Source organism: Brassica napus, chromosome A5 (genome assembly GCF_020379485.1).
Source record: "Brassica napus cultivar Da-Ae chromosome A5, Da-Ae, whole genome shotgun sequence".
Classification (NCBI taxonomy): Eukaryota; Viridiplantae; Streptophyta; class Magnoliopsida; order Brassicales; family Brassicaceae; genus Brassica; species Brassica napus.
In genome coordinates, this window is record NC_063438.1 from 7,080,372 (window position 1) to 7,105,130 (window position 24,759).

At 35.5% G+C, this 24,759-nt stretch overlaps 3 protein-coding genes across 5 annotated transcripts; 2 read left to right on the forward strand and 1 right to left on the reverse strand.

Annotated features, from left to right (window-relative positions):
- The first annotated feature begins 693 nt into the window (after nt 1–693).
- On the forward strand, nt 694–2,668 carry LOC106453598 (mitogen-activated protein kinase kinase kinase 20-like). The gene is made up of 2 exons (XM_013895830.2): nt 694–713; nt 992–2,668. The coding sequence occupies exons 1-2, from the start codon at nt 694–696 to the stop codon at nt 2,097–2,099; spliced, it is 1,128 nt and encodes a 375-aa protein (XP_013751284.2). The 3' UTR covers nt 2,100–2,668.
- A 286-nt stretch (nt 2,669–2,954) lies between these two features.
- On the forward strand, nt 2,955–5,149 carry LOC106419611 (mitogen-activated protein kinase kinase kinase 20-like). Its single transcript, XM_013860424.3, has one exon. The coding sequence runs from the start codon at nt 3,802–3,804 to the stop codon at nt 4,636–4,638; it is 837 nt and encodes a 278-aa protein (XP_013715878.3). The 5' UTR covers nt 2,955–3,801; the 3' UTR covers nt 4,639–5,149.
- Nucleotides 5,150–5,225: 76 nt separating this feature from the next.
- On the reverse strand, nt 5,226–14,646 carry LOC106392395 (tRNA(His) guanylyltransferase 1-like). Of its 3 annotated transcripts, XM_048780805.1 has the most exons (13): nt 14,035–14,646; nt 13,656–13,787; nt 13,525–13,569; nt 13,234–13,403; nt 13,028–13,113; nt 12,834–12,941; nt 12,172–12,428; nt 11,816–11,947; nt 6,413–6,457; nt 6,146–6,315; nt 5,968–6,053; nt 5,780–5,887; nt 5,226–5,485 (listed from the first exon to the last, which is right to left on the reverse strand). In XM_048780805.1, the coding sequence occupies exons 5-13, from the start codon at nt 13,076–13,078 to the stop codon at nt 5,348–5,350; spliced, it is 1,095 nt and encodes a 364-aa protein (XP_048636762.1). In that variant the 5' UTR covers nt 13,079–13,113; nt 13,234–13,403; nt 13,525–13,569; nt 13,656–13,787; nt 14,035–14,646; the 3' UTR covers nt 5,226–5,347. The 3 variants fall into 3 exon arrangements, with proteins under 3 accessions (XP_048636762.1, XP_048636763.1, XP_048636761.1); XM_048780806.1 differs by lacking the exon at nt 14,035–14,646 and having other exon boundaries at nt 13,207–13,403; nt 13,656–14,002; XM_048780804.1 differs by lacking the exon at nt 14,035–14,646 and having other exon boundaries at nt 13,656–14,001.
- Nucleotides 14,647–24,759: the final 10,113 nt, after the last annotated feature.

Sequence of the window (24,759 nt, forward strand, 5' to 3'; positions counted from 1 at the left end):
GATTTTTTGGTTCAAATCAAAACGGATAACAAATCAAATCAAAATTTATGAATATTTTAGTCAATTTTATCCGTAAACAATAAAAATAAAACATATATATATATATAGTTTGGCTTTTGATTCGTTATCTATTTTTATTCGAACCGAAAAATTCAGAGTTTTATTGGAACCATATATGTGAGTTTTATATTAAAAAAATACAAAATACATAGTGTGAACACATTTATGATTATAGTGTGAATGCGTTAACATATTTATTATCAAATCATTGTGAAGTTGCCACGTGTCTATTATAATGTGAATGCATTTATTACAATGCTTCTCTTTTAATATATAAGGGATATTTGTGTTTGAAAAGAGTTTATGTCAAAGCCTGTAGATAACGCATCCCACTTTTATTTGTTTATAAGACATCTAAAATGCTAGAAACGGCTAATTCTGAATCAGGAAATTTAAAAAAAAAAAAGCAAAATGTTACCATTAAATAGGATTTTTAAAAATCTTCACTGTGCTTGAATAACTGGTGATGTATTTGAATAATTATGGTCGTAGCCGTGGTGATGTATTTGAATACTTATGGTTGTAGCCGAAGCTTAAAGAATGATAATGTTTTTGAATAATCAGGTTTGTTATGATATAATCAAATAATCTAGCTAGTCCAATGGCCAAGACGGGCGTGAAGTGACTTTGCACATGGAACGTCTAAGCCAACGGTATAAAATCGAACCATCGAACCAATGGTAGTCTTGGTAGATGTTCTGTGTAACAACAGCGCGTTATTCAATCTCCAGAATCTAACCGTTTGATTAATAAGATCGAATCAATAAGATCGACGGTTGTTATTCAATTTAGTAGTGTATAGTATATACTTAAATCAAAATTTCCTTTTTATTATCCTAATCGTAATTACACAACTCTAAAAGTTTCTTTATCTCTCTCAACAAATCAAAGATTCAGACTCTAACTAGGTTTTAATTGCAGCGAAGTAAAGTACGAAATTTGTGAAGTCGTTAGGCAAAGGTTCGTTTGGTTCCGTCAATCTCATCAAGTTCACTAAACCCGACGGCTCGAAGCCATACTACCACGCCGTGAAAAGCTCAAACGCACAAGACTTCGAATCTCTCTACAACGAGTTTCAGATTCTGTCTAAACTTAGAGATTGTCCGAGAATTGTGCAAACATATGGTACATCTCTCGAGAGAGGTGTGAATGATAACGGAACAAGAGTTTATAACATGTCGATGGAGTACGCAGCTGGCGGAAGTTTAACTTCGTTCATGGAAACAAGGTCGTTGACGGATACGATGATCAGAGACTTCACTTGTATGATTCTTGAAGGACTTGTCTCTGTTCATGATCACGGATACGTCCACTGCGATCTCAAACCGGACAATCTTCTCTTGTTTCCACGTGATGATGTTGGTGTAACGAAAGAAGTTTCGTATGAGTTGAAGCTTTCAGACTTTGGGATGTCGACAGAAGCTGGAGAGGAGTCGGTGTTTTGGGAGTTTGATTCTCCATACTTGGGAACGCCTCTTTACATGTCTCCTGAGTCTGTTCACTACGGCGTCGCGGAGAAGTCGTTAGACTTGTGGTCGCTAGGTTGTGTTGTGTTGGAGATGTACACAGGAAAGTCTCCGTGGCCGTTCCAGGACTCGGACGAGCTTTTGCGTCATTTATTGGATGAGAAAGCGCCAGAGATTCCAGAGTCTCTTCCTTGGGAGGCAAGGCAGTTTCTGCAAACGTGTTTCGCAAGAGATCCTGTGGAGAGGGGAAGTGCTTCGGAGCTGTTGAAGCATCCGTTTCTTCTTCCGGAAGTTTCTGATGAGAAGAGAGTGATGGTTACAGGCGCCGGAAGTAGGATAAAGTCGGTGGCTGTAATGAAGTCTAGGGTTATAATGAAGAAGCCAATAAGAGTGAAAATTCTTCCACCAAAGACGCCACGGTTTAAGAAAGTTTTGAATAGACCCTTAAGGCTGAAGACTATACCTCCAAAACCCCCAGGATTCAATCTCGTGTTTGTTCAGTCGTTTTGTCTCAGTGTATCAGTGTGTTCTGTCGCTTTGTTACTTGGTGGTAGATGGTGTAGAGCAAATTAATACACAGTTGTGAGGATTGTACAGAGGAAACATCAAGGAGCAGTGGTTTAGTTCCTGTGTCAACATTGTCACTTGATAGAACCATCTCGTAACTTTTGTTTTGTTTTGTTCATCTCTTTGAAATCTGTCTGTTTGTACTTGTATAGATTCTATACGTAACTTTGTAACAACACTTGGAGAATTTATGTTAATTGATTTTTTCTCTTTTCATTGTCTTTGTGTCAAACAAGATAACAAACAAGTCTAGCTAAAAAGTGTGTCCATGTCTCCAAAGCTGAATTAAAGAAGCAGCTGTTCTATGAATAGCTCTAAGGATGTGTGGATGTTCTTCCTAGAAACAGCGTTCAATGATGTTGCAATTATCTACAACCACTTCTCCTTCCCGTTTCAACTTCTTCCCTGAAACTACTCCGTTCTTGACTGCTACAGCTTCCTGAAAATGAATATATTCATACATATGTTTAACAGATAAACTACAAAATGCTCTGCAGTAGATAACATATTTCAAACCATTCATATATATGCATGAATCCTGATAATAACCGAGAAGCAAACATTCAGGTTTGGTCTATGACTTAGCCACTTTATTCAAGTATATATTATTGAACTTTGATGAAGAATTGCCATTTTTTTCCTCCTATATTCTTGAAAATTGCAATATTCGTATTTGTTTATGGTCAATACATGACATATCACTGGAACGATATGTGTAATGATTTTGTTTAGGCAAAGCAAAAGCATCCCCTGTATTTATGTGGTTTGTATTTTTATGGAACACTTAATTTGTTTATGCTTTTCTATCCAAGTGTGATGCGGCGGTGACCATCTCATAATTTGCATGGATTCAAGTTTCGTACTTTCTTTTTCTATAGTTTTTATATGCAACTCTCTTTAAAAAAAATCTTATTTATTTACCTTATATTAGTAAGAGATATTTATGTATATTATATTTATTATAGAAACTTAGACTTGTTGTTATATAAAGGTTTCATATTTGTCTCTCTCTTTTTTGACAAAATTTTCGTATTTGTCTTTTAAAGTAATTTTTGTCTATTTCATATCGATTAAAATTTATAACACTGTGAGTTTGTATCTTCATAAAGAGAACAATGTGTTTGCATGACTGTTGTTGTAGCCGAAGATTCAAGAATGATGATGTGTGAATAGTTATGGTTGTAGCCGGAGATTAAATAATGATCATGTGTTTGTATAGTTGTGGCGGTGTGTTGATAATCCTATTTTCTATAATAAACTAGCAAAGTCCAATGACCAAAAACGGGAGTCAAGTGTTTTGAGCCAACGGTTAAGCTCTTACCAACTGTAACATCGGTGCGTTATTCAGTTTCTCATCTATAACCGTTTGGTTCAGATCGAACCAATGATAGATGATCCTCCGCGTAAGATCGACGGTCGTTATTCAATTTCATCATTCCTTTTTTGTTTCCCTGGCAATTGATTCAACGGTCCAGATCGGATCCTGGTGGATCCTCCGTGTAAGATCGACGGTCACTATTCAATTTCCTTTTTTGATTGTTCAGCAATTTCCTTTTTGATTTAGAAGTATCTAATATATATAGTTGAATAAAGTTTTATCATATCCCCTAATTATACAACTCTAGAAGTTTGCTTTCTCTCTCAAACAAATTAAAAAACTCAGACTCTAACTAGGGTTTTAGTTGCAGTGAAAAGTACATATTCTAGTATGATGGAGTTTGTGAAATCGTTGGGCAAAGGTTCGGGTGGTTCTGTCAATCTCATCAGAGTCACTACACCCGACGGCTCGAACCCGCACTACCACGCCGTGAAAAGCTCAAACTACTACGACTATCTCCACGACGAGTTTCAGATTCTATCTAAGCTCAGAGATTGTCCCGGAATCGTGCAAACCTTTGGAGCATCTCTGTCGAGAGGTTTCAATGTTCACGGGAGAAAAGTTTACAGCATGTCGATGGAGTACGCAGCTGGTGGAAATTTAACTTCTTTCATAGAAACAAGGTCGTTGACGGATACGATGATCAGAGACTTCACTCGTATGATTCTTCAAGGACTCGTCGCTGTTCATGATCTCGGATACGTCCACTGCGATCTCAAACCGGACAATCTTCTCGTGTTTCCACGTGATGTTAATGTTGGTGTGATGAACGAAGTTTCGTACGAGTTGAAGATTTCTGATTTTGGACTGTCGACAGAAGTTGGAGAAGACTCGAAGTTTTGGGAGTTTGATTCTCCCTACTTGGGAACGCCTCTTTACATGTCGCCCGAGTCTGTTCGTTACGGCGTGGCGAAGAAGTCGTTAGACTTGTGGTCGCTAGGTTGCGTTGTGTTGGAGATGCACACAGGAAAGCCTCCGTGGCCGTTCCAAGACTCGAAGGAGTTTTTGCGTCATTTGTTGGATGACAAGGCACCAGAGGTTCCAGAGTATGTTCCTTGGGAAGCACGGCAGTTTCTAGAGACGTGTTTCGCAAGGAATCCTGTGGAGAGAGGAAGCGCTTCGGGTCTGTTGAAGCATCCGTTTCTGATGAGAACAGATGGTCACTAAGAGTGAAGGACTTGGCTTGCGATAGACTGATTAGGATCGTTTACATTGTAATAGCTTATATAGCAAATTCTCATTGTAACAAATCTTTTGTGACATAAATAAAAATTCAGTTCATCATAACTCTAATGCTCAAGAGTTTAAACTCTATAAATCAATGAATCGAACTGAGTATTTTAAAGAGTAAGTTAAAACGGACTGAATGATTTAGACCACTTAGTGGTCCGGCATGGGGTGTTACAGTTATTCCACCAAAGCACACTTCAGTTTAAGAAAGTTGCGGATAGACCCTTGAGGCTGAAGACCATACCTCCAAAACCGCCAGTATGCAATGTCGTGTTTGTTCAGTCGTTTTGTCTCACTGGGTCAGTGTGTTCCGTCGTTTAGTTACTTGGTGGTAGATGGATCAGACCAAGATAATACACAGTTGTGGAGCAGCCAAGGCAAGCAAGACCAAGTTTGGTTCCTGTATTAGCATTGCCACTTGGTCGCTAAACCATCTCGTTTACTTTTGTTTTTTTAGTTCTCTTTGATGTATCTTCTCTGTTTATATAAGTTCTAATAGTAACTTGTAACAACACTTGGGGGAGAATTTATGTTAATGTGTTTTTCTCTTTATGTTACTCGTCTTTGTGTCAAACATGAAAACAAACAAGTCTAGCTAAAAAAGTGTTTCCATGTCTCCAACGCTTTGATTAAAGAAGCAGCTGTTTCATGAATAGCTAAGGATGTGTGGATGTTCTTCCCAGAAACCGCGTTCAATGATGTTGCAATGATCTACCACCACTTCTCCTTCCCGTTTCAGTTTCTTCCCTGAAACTACTACTCCATTCTCGACTGCAACAGCTTCCTGAAAACGATTATATTCAGACAGCTTATTAACAGATAAACTACAAAATGCTCTGTAATGGAAAACATTTTCCATACCACTCATATGCTCGAATAAGAAACGAGAAGCAAACATTCAGGTTTGGTGAATGATTTAGCCATTTAAAAGAGTCAATAAGCAAGGTTTGAGTAATTTAATTGGTTGTGAAAATAAGAAACAGAACCAGTTTGCCCCTTTCTTTAGCTAGTCCATTGTACATCTTCCTCCTATACAAAGCTTTAAGAGATTCGATAATAAAAAAGGCAAATACCAAACCTTTGAGCGCAAAACGGATGAACCCATTCGAAAGATTAGAGGTAATGTATTGTACTCAATTCCAAATTGACTGCTAAGCAGCTCGTTCTTTTCTCGTGTTTGGGTTCCCTGGAAAAGCCATTCACAAATAAGAAAAACCATTTTCAAGTCATGACAAAATGAAATCTTTCTCCACCATAACAATGTACCTTCAAGTAATCTTGGGATTGTGTTTTGGTTTTTCCAGACTTAACAAGCATCCAGAAACATGTATTATACTGATTATTGATATGGCCTGCCAGACAAACAAAAAAACATGAGAATACTCATATATAAAGGTTTCATTTCACACCCATACATAGATGATGAGACATTATATTTACTCACAGTCAACTTGTCTCCAAGCCAAGTAATCCAAAAGAATCTTGTACGTTGGGTAGCATACTGCTCGTCCATCAAACGATGGAGGGTACTTCAGTTCTTTGCGAGGGAAGAAATCTCCCCATTTGATCACATATGTGGATGTAAACAAGGATGCGATTGCAGATATTATCTTACTGCAATACAATATCAGGACATTAAGAAGTAGGAACCAAAAGAATCATGGAGATAGAGCCAAAACTGTAAAGAGAGCTAATAAAACTTAGTTTTAACCTGGATTGTCTTTGGTAGAGCTCAGATTCTCTCTTCAAAACAAAGCTGGAATCGATGATGTGTTAGAACTGAGATGTTTATTGATTAAGATCCACCCAACCACTCCTCTTAGACTCCACAAGTCGAAGTACTAAGCCAAATACAATCTCTCTCACAATCAAGGGCAAGCCCAAGACTCTCTAACTGACTGACTAACCTCTCTTACCTGGGTCCTCTTATATACCAAGGCCCAAGTACAATCCTCTTACTCTCTAATACTCGTAACAGAATAATCCACGTCATCAAACTCTAACGGCCAACACTCTGTTCTTCCTCCTCTCCTCTGTTCTCTCTTTATCTTCTTTTCCTCACATATACTCTCTGTAGCATATCAATACCCCCGTTCACGAGTTTCAGCTTGTCCTCAAGTGAAAATTTTGGAAACTGATGTTTCACTTCGCTAGCTCGCAACCAGGACATCTCATGATCCGGAAGATTACGCCATTTGATCAACACTTCTAAATGGCCTTCTTCATCATAACGAGTATCCTGAAGCTCCTCTGGTTCAATAACCAACTCATTATTATCATCCAACCGAGAAGGCAACTCCGAAACCACCGTTGTACTCCCAATCACCGGTTTAAGCTGTGAGATGTGAAAGACCGGATGAATCCGAGATGATTCCGGTAACTGAAGACGGTAAGCCACCTGTCCAACTCGCCCAATCACCTCAAAAGGACCGTAGTACCTCGCTGCCAACTTCTGGAACAAACGTCGAGCCACAGAATGCTGTCGATACGGCCGCAGTTTCAGAAAAACTGAAGCTCCCACCTCAAACTCCAAATCCCGACGATGTTTGTCAGCGTTGTTCTTCATCAGCTCTTGTGCCCGTAAGAGATTGTCCTTTATTGACCCCAACATCCTATCTCTTTCCCTTAATGCCGATTCGACTTCAAAATTCGCCGTCGATCCTGATTCATATGACAGCAAATGAGGAGGATCGCGACCATACACAAGCTTGAAAGGGGTACATTTTAATGCCGTGTGATACGCCGTATTATACCACAGCTCCGCCCATGGCAAAAATTTCGCCCACGTCTTAGGATGTGTGGAAGCAAAGCAACGCAAATAAGTTTCCAAACATCTATTCAGGACCTCAGATTGCCCGTCAGACTGCGGATGAAACGCTGTGCTGAACCGCAGCTTAGTCCCCGACAACCTGAAACACTCCTTCCAAAATTTGCTGAGAAAAATTCTGTCGCGATCCGAAATAATGGACTTTGGATAGCCATGTAGTCGGATAATCTCCTGAGTAAACTTGTTTGCCACGTCCACAGCGGTGAAAGGATGGCATAATGTCAAGAAATGGCCATACTTGCTGAGCCTGTCTACCACCACAAGAATCACATTAACCCCTTGTGAAGTAGGCAATCCTTCAATGAAGTCCATCGCTACATCCTCCCAAATCTGCACGGGTAACTCAATTGGCTGCAAGAGTCCAGCAGGAGAAAGAGTCGAAGATTTATGCGTTTGGCACACACGACAAGCCGCTACATACTCCTGCACTGTCTTACGCATTTTCGGCCAGTAAAACAGGTCCCGAACCCGTTGTAATGTTCGCAAAACCCCAGCATGCCCTCCCAAAACACTGTCATGACATTCTTGCATAATCAACTGAATGTACTTGGAATTGACAGGAATGACGAGTTTGTTTTTAAAGAACAAGCGCTCATTGACCAACGTAAACCCCGCTTTCACTTGCTCCTCAGCCTTGAATCTCCTTATCAACTTCTGAATAGTCTCATCCTTCTCAATCTCTTTATACAAGTCTTGCAATTCCAAAGAAGAAGGAACCGTTAATGCTAACAAGTCCAGAGTCAGCCTTTCCTCAGCAGTGTGATCAATCCTAGATAACCCATCTGCCACCTTATTCTCACTGCCAACCTTATACTCAATGTCAAACTCATACCCTAAGATTCTCGTAAGCCAACGCTGATAGTCAAGTGTTATCTCACGCTGCTCCAACAAGTATTTTAGGCTCTGTTGATCAGTCCGCACAATAAATCTTCTTCCCAAGAGATAATGTTTCCACTTCTGAATGGCCATCACAATTGCCATCAATTCTCTTTCATAGATTGGTTTCTGCTGTTCTTTATGAGTTAATCCCCTGCTGAAATACGCTATTGGGTGTTGATCCTGCATAAGAACTGCGCCCAACCCAAAGCCCGAAGCGTCTGATTCCACAATGAACAGCTTATTGAAATCCGGAAGTGCCAGTACAGGAGCTGAGATCATTGCCTGCTTCAACTTATCAAACGCCCGTTGAGAAAATTCTGACCACAAGAACTGCTCCTTCTTCAGTAATTCTGTCAACGGTTTAGCAATCGATCCATAGCTCTGAACAAACTTTCTGTAATAGCCAGTGAGACCCAAAAATCCTCGCAGCTCCTTGACTGACTTTGGATTATGCCATTGTTTCACTGCTATCACCTTTTGGGGATCAGTTGAAACTCCCTTGCTTGTAATCACATGCCCCAAATACTCCACCTTCTCTTCTGCAAACGCACACTTCTTCCTGTTCGCAAACAGACGTTGTTCCACGAAAATATCCAACACCAGCTCCAAATGCTTCACGTGATCCTCCACTGTTTTGCTGTAAATGAGGATATCATCAAAAAATACCAACACAAACCTCCGCAAATATTGTCGGAAAAGATCATTCATCAAGGCTTGGAATGTGGCCGGAGCATTGGTGAGACCGAAAGGCATCACTAAGAACTCAAAATGTCCATCATGCGTACGAAATGCAGTTTTCGCAATATCTTCTTCCTGCATTCGTATCTGATGATACCCAGCCCGCAAATCCAACTTTGAAAAGATCTTAGCTCCATGTAATTCATCCAACAGTTGATCAATCATTGGGATTGGATACTTGTCTGGAACTGTTGCACGGTTCAATGCACGATAATCCACACAGAATCGGTGTGAATTGTCTTTCTTCTTAACCAACAGAACCGGACTCGAATACGGACTCTGGCTCGGCCTTATCAACCCTTCCTCTAACATTTCTTTAACCATTCTCTCCATCACCTCTTTGTGTGCGTGCGGATACCTGTAAGGTCTCACGCTTATCGGTTTAGAGCTGTCCAACAACACAATTGCATGTTCTCGACCTCTGATTGGAGGCAACCCTACCGGTTTCTGAAATACCCCGTCATAGTGCTGCAACGTCTGAGCAATCGGTAATGGTAACTCCGTCACTGTCTCACCCTTTTCCTCCAATGATCGTACCTCCATCTCAACTCCTTTGTGACACACCATGTTATCTGATGTGAATGATTTGAGAGATACGGTTTGAGCATGAAGCGTTGGATCCCCTCTTAACGTCACCGGTGCTCCCTCATAGACAAAAGACCATTCATTCTGTTCCCAATCCACCATGCATTTGCCCAACGTTCTCAACCATTCGACTCCAAGGATAACGTCAACATTTCCCAACTCCAAAACCACAAAATCTGCTTCAAAGGACATAGATGGTAACCCCACCGTCACTTTCTGACACACTCCTGTCCCTTGAACTGAGATTCCCGTTCCAAGCAAGACGCGCAGATTCGTATTCTCTGTAACTTTAAGTTTTGTCTTCTGTACTGTCGAAGGTGAGATGAAGTTATGAGTCGCACCACTATCTATCATAACCACCACTGAATTCTTCTTAATTGCTCCCTTCAGCTTAGTTGTAGTAGAAGAAGACTGTCCCAAGAACGAGCTCAAGGAAAGTGCCATCATCGAAGCTTCAGTATCTTCTATCTCTTCCTCTACTTCAACTAGAGACTGATCCATTATTTCCATCTCCAGTCCATTTACGACTGTCAAGACCTGAAGCGTACGGTTGGGACACAAATGCTGCCTTGACCACTTATCATCACAGGAAAAACACAGTCCCAAGCGCTTTTTCTCTGCTATCTGAGCCTCAGTCAATCGTAATTGCGGTCTCTGTCCTCCTGCTTCAGTTGGCTTTGTCTGCGTCGGCTTAAAAGTCCAACCGGAACTACTCTTCCCAGAAGAAAAGGATTTCATAGACGTTGTTTTTGAATTGTCTTTCCTTTCTGCTTGTCTCTCTCTACACACCACCTTATATAAAACACTGTCTTCCATCTGATATGTTGTAGAGATCATTTCATCCAAGTCAACTGGTTTGCACATCGTTACCACTTCTCTCATTTCAGGTTTTAACCCATTCATGAATATCCCTTCGAGCTGCGTATCTGTCAGACCAGTTACCAACGTTGATAGATCTTCAAAGGCATGGATATACTGAGCCGCAGTACCAGTCTGTTTAACCGCAAAGAATGGCTGACTCGGATCCCTGAACTTCTCTTTGCTGAATCTTGCTATCAGTTTCTGCTTAAACTCCATCCAACTTCTGAACCCTCTGCGATGTGATTCACTGTTAAACCAGCTGAGTACATCTCCTGCTAGACTCACTGAGACTACGTCCAACTTAGCTCGGTCATCATAACCGCCAATCCTGAAAAAACGTTCTGCAAGAGCTAGCCATCCATACGCATCACAACCATCATACACAGGTAATTCTACTCGTTTCAACATCCTCTCACGGTTACCAACAATCGAAGTTCGATCTACCGCATCTTCATTCCTAGAGCTACGGCCAGGTTCCAAGTTTGTGTTATGTACCTGATAGTTAGGATGACGATACGGTTGAGGTGAATCACCGGAAACCTCGATCGTTTTAGAAAGCTTCTTCTCCAACCGCGAGCACATCTTCTCGTAACACGCTTCAATCCTTGATTCAATCGAGGCTTCGATTCGCGATTCCATCTCCTTCGCATTTTTCTCCAACTCGAAAAAAGATTCGGTGAATCGCCGATTCGTCTCGATCTGAACCGTCGACTGATCTCGCAACGTCGCCGCAAGCAAATCCAAGGTGATCGGAGGATCCGCCTGACCGTCGCCGATATCCTTCGTCCTCTTCGTCATCGTCGCGATGGTTCTCGATCCAGAGCGCTCACTCGCACCAATTTGTTAGAACTGAGATGTTTATTGATTAAGATCCACCCAACCACCCCTCTTAGACTCCACAAGTCGAAGTACTAAGCCAAATACAATCTCTCTCACAATCAAGGGCAAGCCCAAGACTCTCTAACTGACTGACTAACCTCTCTTACCTGGGTCCTCTTATATACCAAGGCCCAAGTACAATCCTCTTACTCTCTAATACTCGTAACAGAATAATCCACGTCATCAAACTCTAACGGCCAACACTCTGTTCTTCCTCCTCTCCTCTGTTCTCTCTTTCTCTTCTTTTCCTCACATATACTCTCTGTAGCATATCATGATGAACTTAATTAATAACTTAAATATGTAAAAGCTGATGTACAAGAGGCTGAGAGATGGAGGGGAGACCTGTACTCATCACTCACACCATAGCCAAAGTGAATATCCTCAAACTCCTGGAGAACAGCCACTGCACATGAATTCATAAGTTTCAGAGCTTGCTCATCATTTGGCTTCTCAAATTCATGAACGTCAGAAAACCTACCAAAACCCCAAGCCAAGCTCCACAAAATAAATTTTCAACATATAACGTTAGTTGATTAGTGATGAAAATGCAAGTTAGGATTCAAGAACTAGTTTGAGGCAAAAAAACATCAGCAAACTAAAGAGGCCAGCTAAAGAAGTAAACCAATTCATGACATAGCTGAATCCTAGGGAGCACAAGGACATGACTAGTTTAAGGCAAAAAAAAAAAAAAAGATTACCTGTGAAAGTGAGAGCCGTCAATCCTAACAACGACCCAAGTTAGAGGTAACAATTTGTTCTCGAACTGAAACGATCTAACGAAATCTGGTTCAACTCTGCCAATATCTTTCGAGAAGTGACCAAGATCATTATATAGGGACGGGTGCTCATTCCAAAAGCTTCTTGCAGCAATATTCTCTGAGTGTACCAACACAGCCTTTCTCCTCAATCTTTTTACAGGATTGCCATTCTCATCATGCTTTACAGTTTCTTCCACCTGAATGAAGTTAAATGGAAGTATCTCATATTCGAAATCTATAATAAGTCTGCGGTATAAGACGAATTTATGTGGAACATCAGGCAAGATGCAATGAAAAGAGAAGATCTAACTTGTCACAAAACACAATACAAAGAAGACAACACATATTTTCAGCTACATCAACATATTTTCAGCTACACATGACAATATTTTTTACAAGGGTTCAGACAATTAACATCTAAAATGAAAAACCTAAATGTACATGTGCGCCAATCATGTTGTTCAACAAACTGATCTTAGTAACCCTTCATAGAGAACTAACTTTCAATTGGAAGGTCTATATTCTAAATGACACATGACATATTAAAGCAAGCATAGAAGCGCTATATATATAATTTCTAACAGAAAATATAAACTTATCACCTTTTTCTTGAAGAGACATGATCCTTGTCGAAACAATTCAGGAAGCGTTTTGTAATTGATACCAAACTTGTGAAAGAGAAGCTCATTTTTCTGCTGCTTTTGTGTATCCTGCAGGTATCCAATGGAAATAGACAAACAATGAAATAACAATGCAAAGAAGGTAAAAAGAGCAATTTAAAGCACTAACAACACACCTTAAGAAGCTCTTGTGCTTCGCTTATGGTCATTCCACTTTTAACTAACATCCAAAAACAAGTTTCGTATTGATTATTGGCGTGGCCTGTAACGAATAAGAAACGGAACTTGTTAGACGTTACAGAAGACAATTGACGCAAATAAGTATCAAAATTATCATGAACGTGGTGTCAAGTACATTATTTCTGAGCTCAGTATGTCTTACAATCTTGTTGTCTCCACGCGAGATAAGCTTGAAGAACCTCTGGCGATGCACAACTTACGACTTTTGAGGTGAAAGAAGGAGTATATTCCAGTTTTCTTTGGGGAAAGAACTCTTTCCATTTTGTTACGTAGACTGCAGCAAAGAAGGAAGCTACCAACGACAAAATCTTACTGCGTATTAAACAAAAAACGGTAGTGTAAAGAGTAAGAGTCAATCAGAGAAATGCAAAGCACATATTATTCTGCAAAAGGTTTTTATTATATATCGATCAAGTTTTAGATGAATCAAGACCTGGCTCGTCTCTGGTAGAATCTTGATGTTTTCTTGAACACAAAGCTACGGAAGACAAGGAAAATAGTAGAGAATGAGTGAGAGTGTAAAAACCTAAGACAAATAAAGTCAAACAAAGTGAGCTTTGGAACCTGTATTCATCACTGTATCCATAAGCAAAGATGATATCAGGAAACTCTTCCAAAACCGCAGCTGAACATGAATTCAAAAGATTGAGGGCTGCTTCATCATTAGGCTTCTCAAACTCATGAACTTGGGAAAACCTATCAAAAGTTAAAAGTTTCCATGAAACACTATCGACTCATAAAGTGTTGAAACTAGAACAAATACAAGTAATGTCCACATTCAAATTGTGAAAGCTACAACAAATACATGTTCCCTATACAGTTCCAGAGAGACTAAAAATCAACAAGACCTAAAAAGAATACAACTTCTGAGTAGAACCAAAATCAATACTAACTTAAGAACAGAACATCCTACTTCCTTGAAAAAGCTCGAGAGAGACTTTACCTAGAAAAATCACGACCATCGATCCGAACAAGGATCAAATTAGGAAGCTGCTATAGGAAAAGTGGTGGTGCTAATAGTGACACGTCAGCAAGATTGAGTTGATATATAGCTGGAGAAAACAGAAGTTAGAATCATCGAAAATAGTCAAGAAAGTTTGTTATCTTCTTCATCTATGTTCTCTATATTTTCTTGGTGATTTTCTAGGAAAATCACCATTGATTCCTCATCTCAGATCTAGAGTGTTTCTACATGTATCTCTTGGCGAGTGAGAGTCGATTCTTTGTGTAAACATTGGATCGAATCAATACGAGTTACTGTTCATCTTCTTCTACTTTCCCTGTTACGTTTAACTGTATCAGAAGCATGACTTCATCTTCCAGTTCGAATGACTTGACATACTCGTACTTGCTATTCGCCATATCAAAACATTCTGCTTTCTACGCCTCTTCCTTCCACTGAGCTTCGACGCTTCCTTTCTCTTACTGGGCTGCTTCTTCTGTCTTTGGGCTTTTTGTCATTTACTGATTCCACTTAATTTAATTAGGGACTTTTAATTTCATGCTATAATTGTTTTTTAATTGCTTAAGTAGGTGAAATGGAAGTAAACTAAAAACCCTACAGTTAACTGAGCCTGACCAAAACGTTAGTGTATAAAAACTCAAACGCAAGCCAACGATAACACAAACAACTAAAGACAAAACAAAAGGTCCACACAACTAAAGAAACAAAATTAATCGTAGATTCTTCGACTAAATAAACTATATATATATATTTTTTTTTTTTGGTAAAAAATGTTAAGATTTCATTACCAGTTTTAAGTTTTTTACAGACATTGACAGAGTATACTAGTAGCAGATCAACATAAATAAAACTAACACAAACTCAAACCTAAGGAAACACATGAAATGACATCAAACACAACTGCAGAACACAAAGGATACAGTCGGGAGGGACAATCGCTTGCCGCAGAATCGACCCGCAGTTATAGCGAGAGCTGGACCCGGTAGAGTTAGGCGTACCCGGTGACCAGTTCTTAATGATCGGTGAAATGGAAGTAAACTAAAAACCCTACAGTTAACTGAGCCTGACCAAAACGTTAGTGTATAAAAACTCAAACGCAAGCCATCGATAACACAAACAACTAAAGAACTGGTCACTGGGTACGCCTAACTATATTTTTTTAGACTAATTTCATATACTTTATGTTCCATTAAGTTAATATTTTCAAAATAACAATAATACTCTTAAAATTCTAATTTTTAAATATAATAAAAAATGATAGGTTATTGTTAATATACTAATGGTAGGCTAATAGTTTTGTTTATAATTTTTTTTTTTGTAAATAAGTCTTCTTTAAAATATAAATTTATTTATTGTTAATATACTAAAATTAAAATAAAAACGAAAATAAATAATAAAAACACATTAAACTTTTACTGAAAGTATTAATTCGAAAGTTTTGCAATCTGATGCCCAGTAAAAAGAAAAAAAAAATCCTATTGAAAATAAAAGAAAACATATCTTGGGATTTTTTTAACTTGCGTTTTGGTATTCTTCTCCATCCCCTTCACGTGCAGTCATCACTACCCTGAAACTTCAAAGGTACAAAATATATATTAATTAATTTGTATATAATAGACTCATACACAGATTATAAGAATATGTTATGCTATAAAACCATATTCGTAAACTTGTTAAACCATAACAAACGTACAAACTCAATTCATATATAGCATAATCATATATACTTACTCTTACCAAGTTGCAGACAACTGTTTTTTTTTTTCTTAATTAAAAAAAAATCGATTTTCAAAATAGAAAACTGAATATTTTCAAATATTTTTTTCCTTATATTTCGGAACTGATTATTCCCTTATTCTTATCTGGAGAATACAGTTAATCTGTAGAAATCGGTTTCAACAGATTTTTTAGAATTTTAGTAATGTGTAGATTTTGATTTCTACACGTTTTAGATTTACAGTAAATCTGTAGAAGTCAGTTTTTACATGTTTTAAATTTATAGTAAATATGTAGAAGTCGGTTTCTACATGTTTTAGATCGGTAGGTTAAGCGCGGAATATGTATTCTAAACATTGTAGATTCAATGAAAATAGTGGATTTCGTTTTCTACTTCGTAGAATCTCAATTCTACTAAGTTTAGAACATAATTCGAAATTATGATTTAAATATTTTTAGAACTGAAAAAAATACTACTAAGTTCATATAGGTATTTTATCAGTAGTTACTATTTTTCCAAAAAAAATTTTGTTTGTAAAACTATTTATTTAATTTATTTTCAAAAATATTAAATGATATTATAGTCAAAAATGGTACAATATGAGATTAGACTAAAAAGCCATAGGGGGTGATCCGTTCAATTAAATATTAAATTAGATATTAATTTCCTTACGATTATACTTGTATTTTAAGTTTAGGTGATACCTATGTGTTAATCAAATTATTTGTATGAATTAAATCTTTGACTGCATAACCTATATTAAGTGTAATTTATAAAAAAAATCCACTTCATTTAAATTATTAAACCGGAAATTATAATGCAAGTGTATTTTATTGTCTTTTTCAACCTGAATTTTCTCTTTATTATCTATGTTTTTCGGTTTCTTATGATGTGTATCGGTGATTTAGACTTTTCAACCCCAAAAGTCTTGGATTATTTACAATGAATCTCTCACTGTTAAATTTTTATTTGCAATTCTTCATCTATCATACATCATGTTATATAATTAACATTTAAGCCTACAACTACATTTGATAATAACCACACTGAAAAGAAAAATATTTACATGTAATATATTTTTCAATCGTTCCTCTGTTATTTATGTTAATGACATAAATTGTTACAATACCCATTACACAAGATAAAATAAACAAAAACAATTACATTAATGAATAATATATGAATATGATCTATACTTTTAAACAAAGCAAACATATACTTTTATTATTAATAAAAAAAAATCAAAACCGGCCACTATATTTTATAATAAAAACTGAATCCACTTTCAAAATAGCATTTGTAGACCGATCGTTCATATTGATAGCATATTTTCAACATTGTGGTACCAAATTATAAATTAACAAATCATAACTGTTAGAGATTAAAGATTTAGTTGAAATATATTATTTTAAATTAATATCACAAATTTAATACAAAATTGTATTTGAGTTTAATATAATTAAAAAAATCAATTAGATACTTAGAAGGTTTATTTTAGTAAAAATGAAATATACATTTATATTTTAATAATTACAAAATTAATTAAATATTTAAAAGGTTTGTTTAAGTGAAAAACAACATATACATTTATATTATAAATAAAAAATAAAGTAATTAAATATTTGCCTTAATGAAACATATTATATATATATTTATATTTTAAATAAAAGGATATGAATGATTTTATTTAAATGTAATTCAGAGAAATAACGAAATATCTATTTGATATTTAGAATAGTTAAAATAATTCATTTAAGTAATTTTCCTAAGAGACGGTCCAACTTAAAAAATCACACACGAAATTAGGTTGTGATTTCTATTTTAATAGAAGAGATAATACAATTTTCTTAAAGATTAATGTCAAGTTAATAATATTTTTTTTGGGTAATATATTAGAATAGTTATAAGAATATGAAATGTGATTAGAATTCCAAATGGACAGGATTTTCATTTATGTGCTTTAGTATAATCGTATGCATGTGTTAAAAATAGTAATGACTTATTCTAGGGTTCACCCCCTAAGTGAACCTACAGGTTCACCAACCAATAAGATTGTGTTATTTTAAATTCAGTATCTTTAAAAAAAGGAAACAAAATATTATCGAATTATATTATATTTTTAAAATAAAAATTGTATTAATCACAAAAAGAAGATTTTTTAATCGCAAAAAAAAAAGAATTTGTTTTTCAAAAGTATTTTTAACGCTGCCAACAAATATTAAACCCTAAACCCTAAACCTTTAGGTAAACTCTAAACTCTTGAATAAACATAAATCTTAAAGTTTAAAATTTGATCCAAGAGTTTTGGATTTACCCAAGGGTTTAGGGTTTACCCACGGGTTTAGGGTTTAGCATTAGGATTTAGGGTTTAGTGTTTTGTTGATTGTGTTAAAAATATATTTTTTTTAATTCAAAAATTTAAAATTTATCAAAGGGTTTAGGGTTTACCAAAGGTTTAGGGTTTACCAAAGGTTTAGGGTTTAGATTTAGAGTTTAGTGTTTTGTTTATGGTATTAATTTTTTTTTGAAAACTTTTTTTTGCAACTACTATTATTTTTATTTATTTATACTTTTTTAATTTTAAAAATGTAATATAATTTGACAATATTTTGTTTCCTTTTTTAAAAGATATCAGATTTGAAATAACTAAATCTTATTGGTTGGTGAACCTATAGGTTCACCCTAGGGGGTGAACCCAAGAATAACTCAATAGTAATTGATTGGTTATCAGTTTATGCAAATATCTTGTTACGTGGTTGTTTTCTGATGTTTGAAAGGTTGTTTGTTACATGTTAATAGGTTACATTTTAAATATTCTTAAACACATTAAAATGAACTAAGATTCTGTAGATTTTGGAAATATTATTAAGGCAGTAATATTTATTTGAATTATCAAATATATATGGATTTAATAATTTCAATATAACTATTTTAAACAACTTTCTAGGAAATGGTCCATTTTTAAATATTACACATGAAAGAAGTCATGACTTCTCTTTTAATATAATAGATGTGATAGTCGATAAAATTTATCATATTTAACCTATTAAGCAGAATATAAAATCATGCACAAGTACAAAATTTATCATTATCAACAAATTTAACATATTTAGCATACACAAAAAAAAAAATATTTTACATGCATCTCCTCATTTTGTAAACTATATCTTATTAAAGTTTCAAATGATGTAATCTATATATCTTATTAAACTTTCAAATGATATTATAACAAATCAAATACATCTACTAAATATATATTTTACAATCAGGTGTATCGGTTCAACTGCGGGTCTAGATCGAGTCTGCAAATAATGCTTATATCTAATTCTTCTATAAACCATATATATACCCCAAAAATTAATGTTTGAAATTGCTATGGTATAAATGCATAGTTACACAATATTAAAAATTCAATATAATTATCAAAATCTCTTACTAATAATTTTTAAAAATATTTTACGAAAATGATTACAAAGAAAAATTCATACATAAAATTAAATTTCTAAAAAATGTAAAGTAAGATATATACCCGCCCTTTCAAATACGGGTTAGAATCTAGTGTAATGATTAAAACGATGTCATTTTATCGTTTAGAATTGCTAATATCCCGAGATTTTTGGATGCATTTTGATGATAATTATTCTAAAAAACTACAATTCCTATAGATCGAACCCTGGTTACATCCAAGCAACAAAGGTAATAGATATCATTGTGCTACTGCAACTATATTATTGGTAATGTAACAGATTATTAATGATTTTAACACATTTATGATCTTTTAAAATATAATAATAATTAATAACTCATAATTAAAAATTATATATATATATATACATTTTATCAAAATTGTGAAATAAAACATTAATTTATAAATAAAACATTAAATTGTATAAAACATATATACATTTTAACATTAGTTGTTAACTAAAAAATTAATTTTGATAATATGATATAGATATATAAATCAATGTATATATGTATACACATATTAATCAATGTGTATATATATATAGATAATTATATTTATATTTTTATTAATATGATATATATATATATATCAATGTTTCATGTTTATAATTTTAAAACTAATGTTTATAAAATAAATTTGTAATGCACATTTTGTATACATATATATTTTAACATTAACTGTGAAATAAAACATTTATTTTGATAAAATGTATATATGTATACAAAATCTAATATATAAGATGATGTAAAAATTATATTTAGTTTTTCATTAATATGATATAACTAGATGATGTCCTGCACCTTGTGCGGATATGATTTGATATATCTAACCAATTCTAGTTTTAACATAATTTTTATTAGTTTTATATATTATTTTTATATATTAAATTAAACTAAAGATATAATTTGATTTTATTACAATGCAATTTAAATAATGGCTTGGTACTTGCAATTTGTTTATTTATTCTATCACCAAACCATTTATAAAACCTTACAAATAATAATCACACTTGTAAGAAAAAGAATCACCATAATAACCTAATAATTTTTTATTAAGACTTTAAAATAATATAAAAGATAAATGTACAAAATAAAACCTTAATTACCACCTATAAGTGAAACCTATGAAAGCAAACCTCTTTTCATCAAATAATATATATGATTGAAAGATTTTATCTTTTTCGATGATTCATACGAACATTAGTTTATTTGAATTTTATATGAATTCCTTTTTATTAGAGTTAATAGAAAAAATTTACAATAATTAAAGCATATTTTAACTAAAAACGTATAAACTAAAGTAATAAATTAGACTTCTTCCATTCTTAAACATAACATTAGAAACATTTTGTGTTCCAAATTATATGCTTTTTTAATTTTCTATGTAAGATTTATTAACAGTTAATGTTATATGATCAATAGTATTATATATTTTATTTTATTATTGATCCAATTGTGGTTAGGCAAATAACTAATGATATTTTATTTATAAAATATAAAACTAAATATTTTCTTAATATATTTACATAATCTTAAACATCATCTATTAAAAACCGGAGGGTATACATCAATACAATACTAAAAGTTGGATATCCTCAATAGTTAGGTTATCCACGTAAGATAAAAAAATTGACCAATCAGAAATGAGCTTCCTGACATGTCACTGACAAGTCACCTTTTTCTTTTAGACGAGTAAATTAATCAATGAAAATTTGTTCTTCTCCGGTAACTTTGTTTTCGCCTGCAAAACTTAAGTACACCAGTTACAATATCTCTTTCTTTTTCACCTCCCTTTATATCCATCTATTATTGTTTAATTAAAGTGAGTAATCACATAATTACATTTATCTCTTCACTTTCCTCCCTCTCTCTTTTTTTCTACTTAAACGATTCTGATTTTATGAGGTACGGTCAACATTTGATTTCTTAAGAAATTACCAAAGATTGGATGAGATCTGCGCTGGAGCAACCAATACAATACTAAAAGTTGGATATCCTCAATAGTTAGGTTATCCACGTAAGATAGAAAATTGACCAATCAGAAATGAGCTTCCTGACATGTCACTGACAAGTCACCTTTTTCTCTCAGCCAAGTAAATTAATCACTGAAAATTTGTTCTTCCCCGGTAACTTTGTTTTCGCCTGCAAAACCTAAGTACACCAGTTACAATATCTCTTTCTTTTCCACCTCCCTTTATATCCATATATTATTGTTTAATTAAAGTGAGTAATCACATAATTACATTTACCTCTTCACTTTCCTCCCTCTCTCTTTTTTTCTACTTAAACGATTCTGATTTTGTGAAGTATGGTCAACATTTGATTTCTTAAGAAATTACCAAAGATTGGATGAGATCTGCGCTGGAGCAATGTTCGTTAGATGCAGGCCAGCGCCCCTGCTGATGTTTCAGAAACATCTCTTTCTTCCCTTCTTGACAACAAGTTTATAAGAAGCTTATCTGACGTTAGAGATGTGGATGAATGGATGAAGCTCTCAAGATAGTTACTATCAATTCGGATCCAACTGCGGCGGTTTGTCAGTTATCATGAAGATCAACCATTATTGCTTCACTGGTGGTGGATGCATATGATTACAATTATGATGAGATTGATGAAGAAGATGATGAGGGCGAGGGCTAAGGAAGAAGATAAGGGAAGAAGAGCATAAAAGGTACTGTGTGGTTTATATTCTAAACTAAAACCTTGGAATCTAACACTGGTGGTTAATTCTTTTTTTTTTCTGTTGCAGTCATCAGCTGTGCACAAGGTTTAACAAACACTTAGTTGAGACTTGAAACCGTAGGATCTCTTTCGTGTTGATCAAATGATCATGCAAGGTCTGTTGCTAACCTGAGCTTTTTGCGCATAAATGGCGTTGGAAAAGAAATAACCAACCCCTAACACATATAATCGACTCCACTATCGTTATAAAACCCCTTACGTATTATACTCCAAAACCAGACATCCTCCATCGTCGTTAACTCTCTGGCTTAGCCGTTTAGGAAATTAAAACATATTCCATAAAAAAAATTCCTTTCGCTGATTACTGTCTTAATGATTTCAGCTTCTGTCTCTTCTCATCAATACGGTACGGACTCTATTGGTTTGTTTGGTTATATATGGGGTTAAAAGGATAAGTTCAAGAAATATTCGGTGATGTATGATAATATTCATGGGGAGAAAGATTCAGTGAATACAAAACAAAGAAATGCTGCTCAAGTGTTGGGCATGCAATGGCACTGAAGATGTAAGATGTCTGCCCTGAAGTAGTCGCTGACGTAGTTGCTGAAGCAGACGTAGTTGCTGAAGCAGACGTCGTAGTGAGTGGTGAAGACCATGTGGAGTCAAGATGCTGAGGTGGAGTCGTGTAGACTTGGAGAGCAAGGGAGTATCTTGGAGATATGGAAAGAGGAATAAACTTGAGGAGCAAGTTTATGAGTTAAAGAAAGAGGAATAAGTGCATTCCAAGAAAAGGAAAGTTGCACTTATTGTTATGGAAGATGTCCATACATGTTGCCTTGGAGACTAGGGTTTCAAGAACATGGAGTTTATGATAAAATAGCTCTAAGGGTCGTGGGGAAAAGACACAGACACATAGGCTAATTTTAGAGAGAGAGAGAAAAGCTCTTGAGTGTGGTCTTGGTCGGACTGAAGCAGTTGCTGAAGTACTGACGGAAGAGAGACATAAGCTTTGTAGCTTAGGAATCATTCAGTAGCATGTGTTAGGGTGTTAACACTAGACGTGTAAAAGCTAAATTAAGCAGATATTGTAATATATTGTTTAAAAGAGATTCTAATAAAGCATAAGTATTTGCTTGTAGTGTTTTGTCTCTCGGTTTACTTTCTGCAGTACTACTGTGGTGTCTCCTTTTGCACCAACAATTGGTATCAGAGCGGGTCACCTAAGTTATTGGTGTGATCCTGAAGGCAAGAGGAAATAAAATAATGCAGAGTACATCAGGAAGTATTGTGTCTGAGTTTATGCTTGATCCTAAACAATATGGGCATTGGAAAGTGAAGATGAAGGCAAGCTTACAAAGTGTTGATATGGACGTTTGGGCATCAGTGGAAGATGGCTATGAAGTTCCCAAAGCAGTAGATAATGATGGTGATGTGGTCAACAAACCATTGGCTAAATGGACAAAGCGTGAGAAGGAGATGTCAAAGTATAATGCAAAAGCTTTGTGTGGTATTTTTACATCAGTCAAAAAGAAGCAACTCGATCTCATTCAAGGATGCAAGAATGCAAAAGAGGCGTGGGATATTCTGCAATTACACTTTGAAGGAACTGAGAAGGTTAAGAGTTCAAGGATGGACTTTTTCAAATCAAAATTTGAGAACTTGAAGATGGAAGAACATGAATCTGTATCAGATTTTAGTTCTCAACTCAGTGCGTTAGCACAAGAGGCTTGTGTTCTGGGCATGGACTACAAGGATAAGAAACTGGTGAAGAAGTTTTTAAGGTGTCTGCCAGAAAGATTTACAGCTTATAAGGCAGCAATGTTTGTGTCTCTTGACATAGATAAATTCAGCTTTCATGAAGTTGTGGGTATGTTAAAAGCTCATGAGATGGAACTTGATGGTGTGGGCAATCATAGTGAAGTTAACCTAGCAGTTGCTGAAACAACAAGTCAAAAATCAGAGGATGAAGAGGAGATGGTTAAGATGATTCGCATGCTTCACCAAGTACTATGGGAAGTGATACAGTGGCAAGGACAAGAAGAAGTTGCTGTGGAAAACAAAGGCAAGAAGATGGCAAGCCATGCAGTAATAAAGATGTGCAATGTTATAAATGCAGAGGATTTGGACACTTCAAAATAGAATGTCCAATGGCCAAGAGAAGAAGATTCAAAGGCTTTAGGTGGAGAAAAATTGGACACGGTGAGATGCAGAAAAAAGAGAGATCCTTCATAAGGGAAGATGATAATGAATCAGAAAAAGACGAAGGGTTCAACCTAGTTGCTTTTGGTGCACACAAAGATGAAGCAAGTACATCATCTGAATCAGATTCTGAATCTGAGGAGGGAAAATATGATGAAGGACAAGATGATGATCTCAAAGAGTGCTATCAACAAGTGTGTGGAACGTTATTAAAGCTTGGAAAAGAGAATATGGTGCTAGTAAAAGAGCAGAGATGTCTTGAAGCACTTATTGAAGTTCTACAGAAGGACTTGCAAGTAGAGAAAGAAGAAGCAAGACAAGCTCGTGTTAAACTTGATGAAACACAGAAAGGAAAAACAGAGAATGTATCCATGTCTGCAATGAAGCCAGTAGTTAAGATGTATGCAAGGACTACTTCATATGGAAAGACTGCAGTGAAGACTGCAACTGCAACGAGAACTGCTTCATCGTCTGCTACAAGGAAAATTCTAGAGGTAAAGAGTGTATCTCAGCGATCCTTCATACCTGTATGTCATCATTGTGGAGTTGTTGGGCATATTAGGCCAAAGTATCTCAGGCTATTGAGGGAGAAGCAACATATTGAGAGAGTATATGATATGAGGATTCATGGTCCAACA

What these genes read in the sequence shown, in the direction of transcription:
- LOC106453598 (XM_013895830.2), top strand. Translation starts at nt 694, where the DNA reads ATGGAACGTCTAAGCCAACG. An exon ending in ATGGAACGTCTAAGCCAACG is followed by an intron (nt 714 to 991) that starts GTATAAAATCGA and finishes AGCGAAGTAAAG; the next exon opens with TACGAAATTTGTGAAGTCGT.
- LOC106419611 (XM_013860424.3), top strand. Translation starts at nt 3,802, where the DNA reads ATGATGGAGTTTGTGAAATCGTTGGGCAAAGGTTCGGGTGGTTCTGTC.
- LOC106392395 (XM_048780805.1), bottom strand. Translation starts at nt 13,078, where the DNA reads ATGTTAGTTAAAAGTGGAATGACCATAAGCGAAGCACAAGAGCTTCTT. An exon ending in CATGTCTCTTCAAGAAAAAG is followed by an intron (nt 12,429 to 12,833) that starts GTGATAAGTTTA and finishes AACTTCATTCAG; the next exon opens with GTGGAAGAAACTGTAAAGCA. An exon ending in GGTGTGAGTGATGAGTACAG is followed by an intron (nt 6,458 to 11,815) that starts GTCTCCCCTCCA and finishes CATCGATTCCAG; the next exon opens with CTTTGTTTTGAAGAGAGAAT.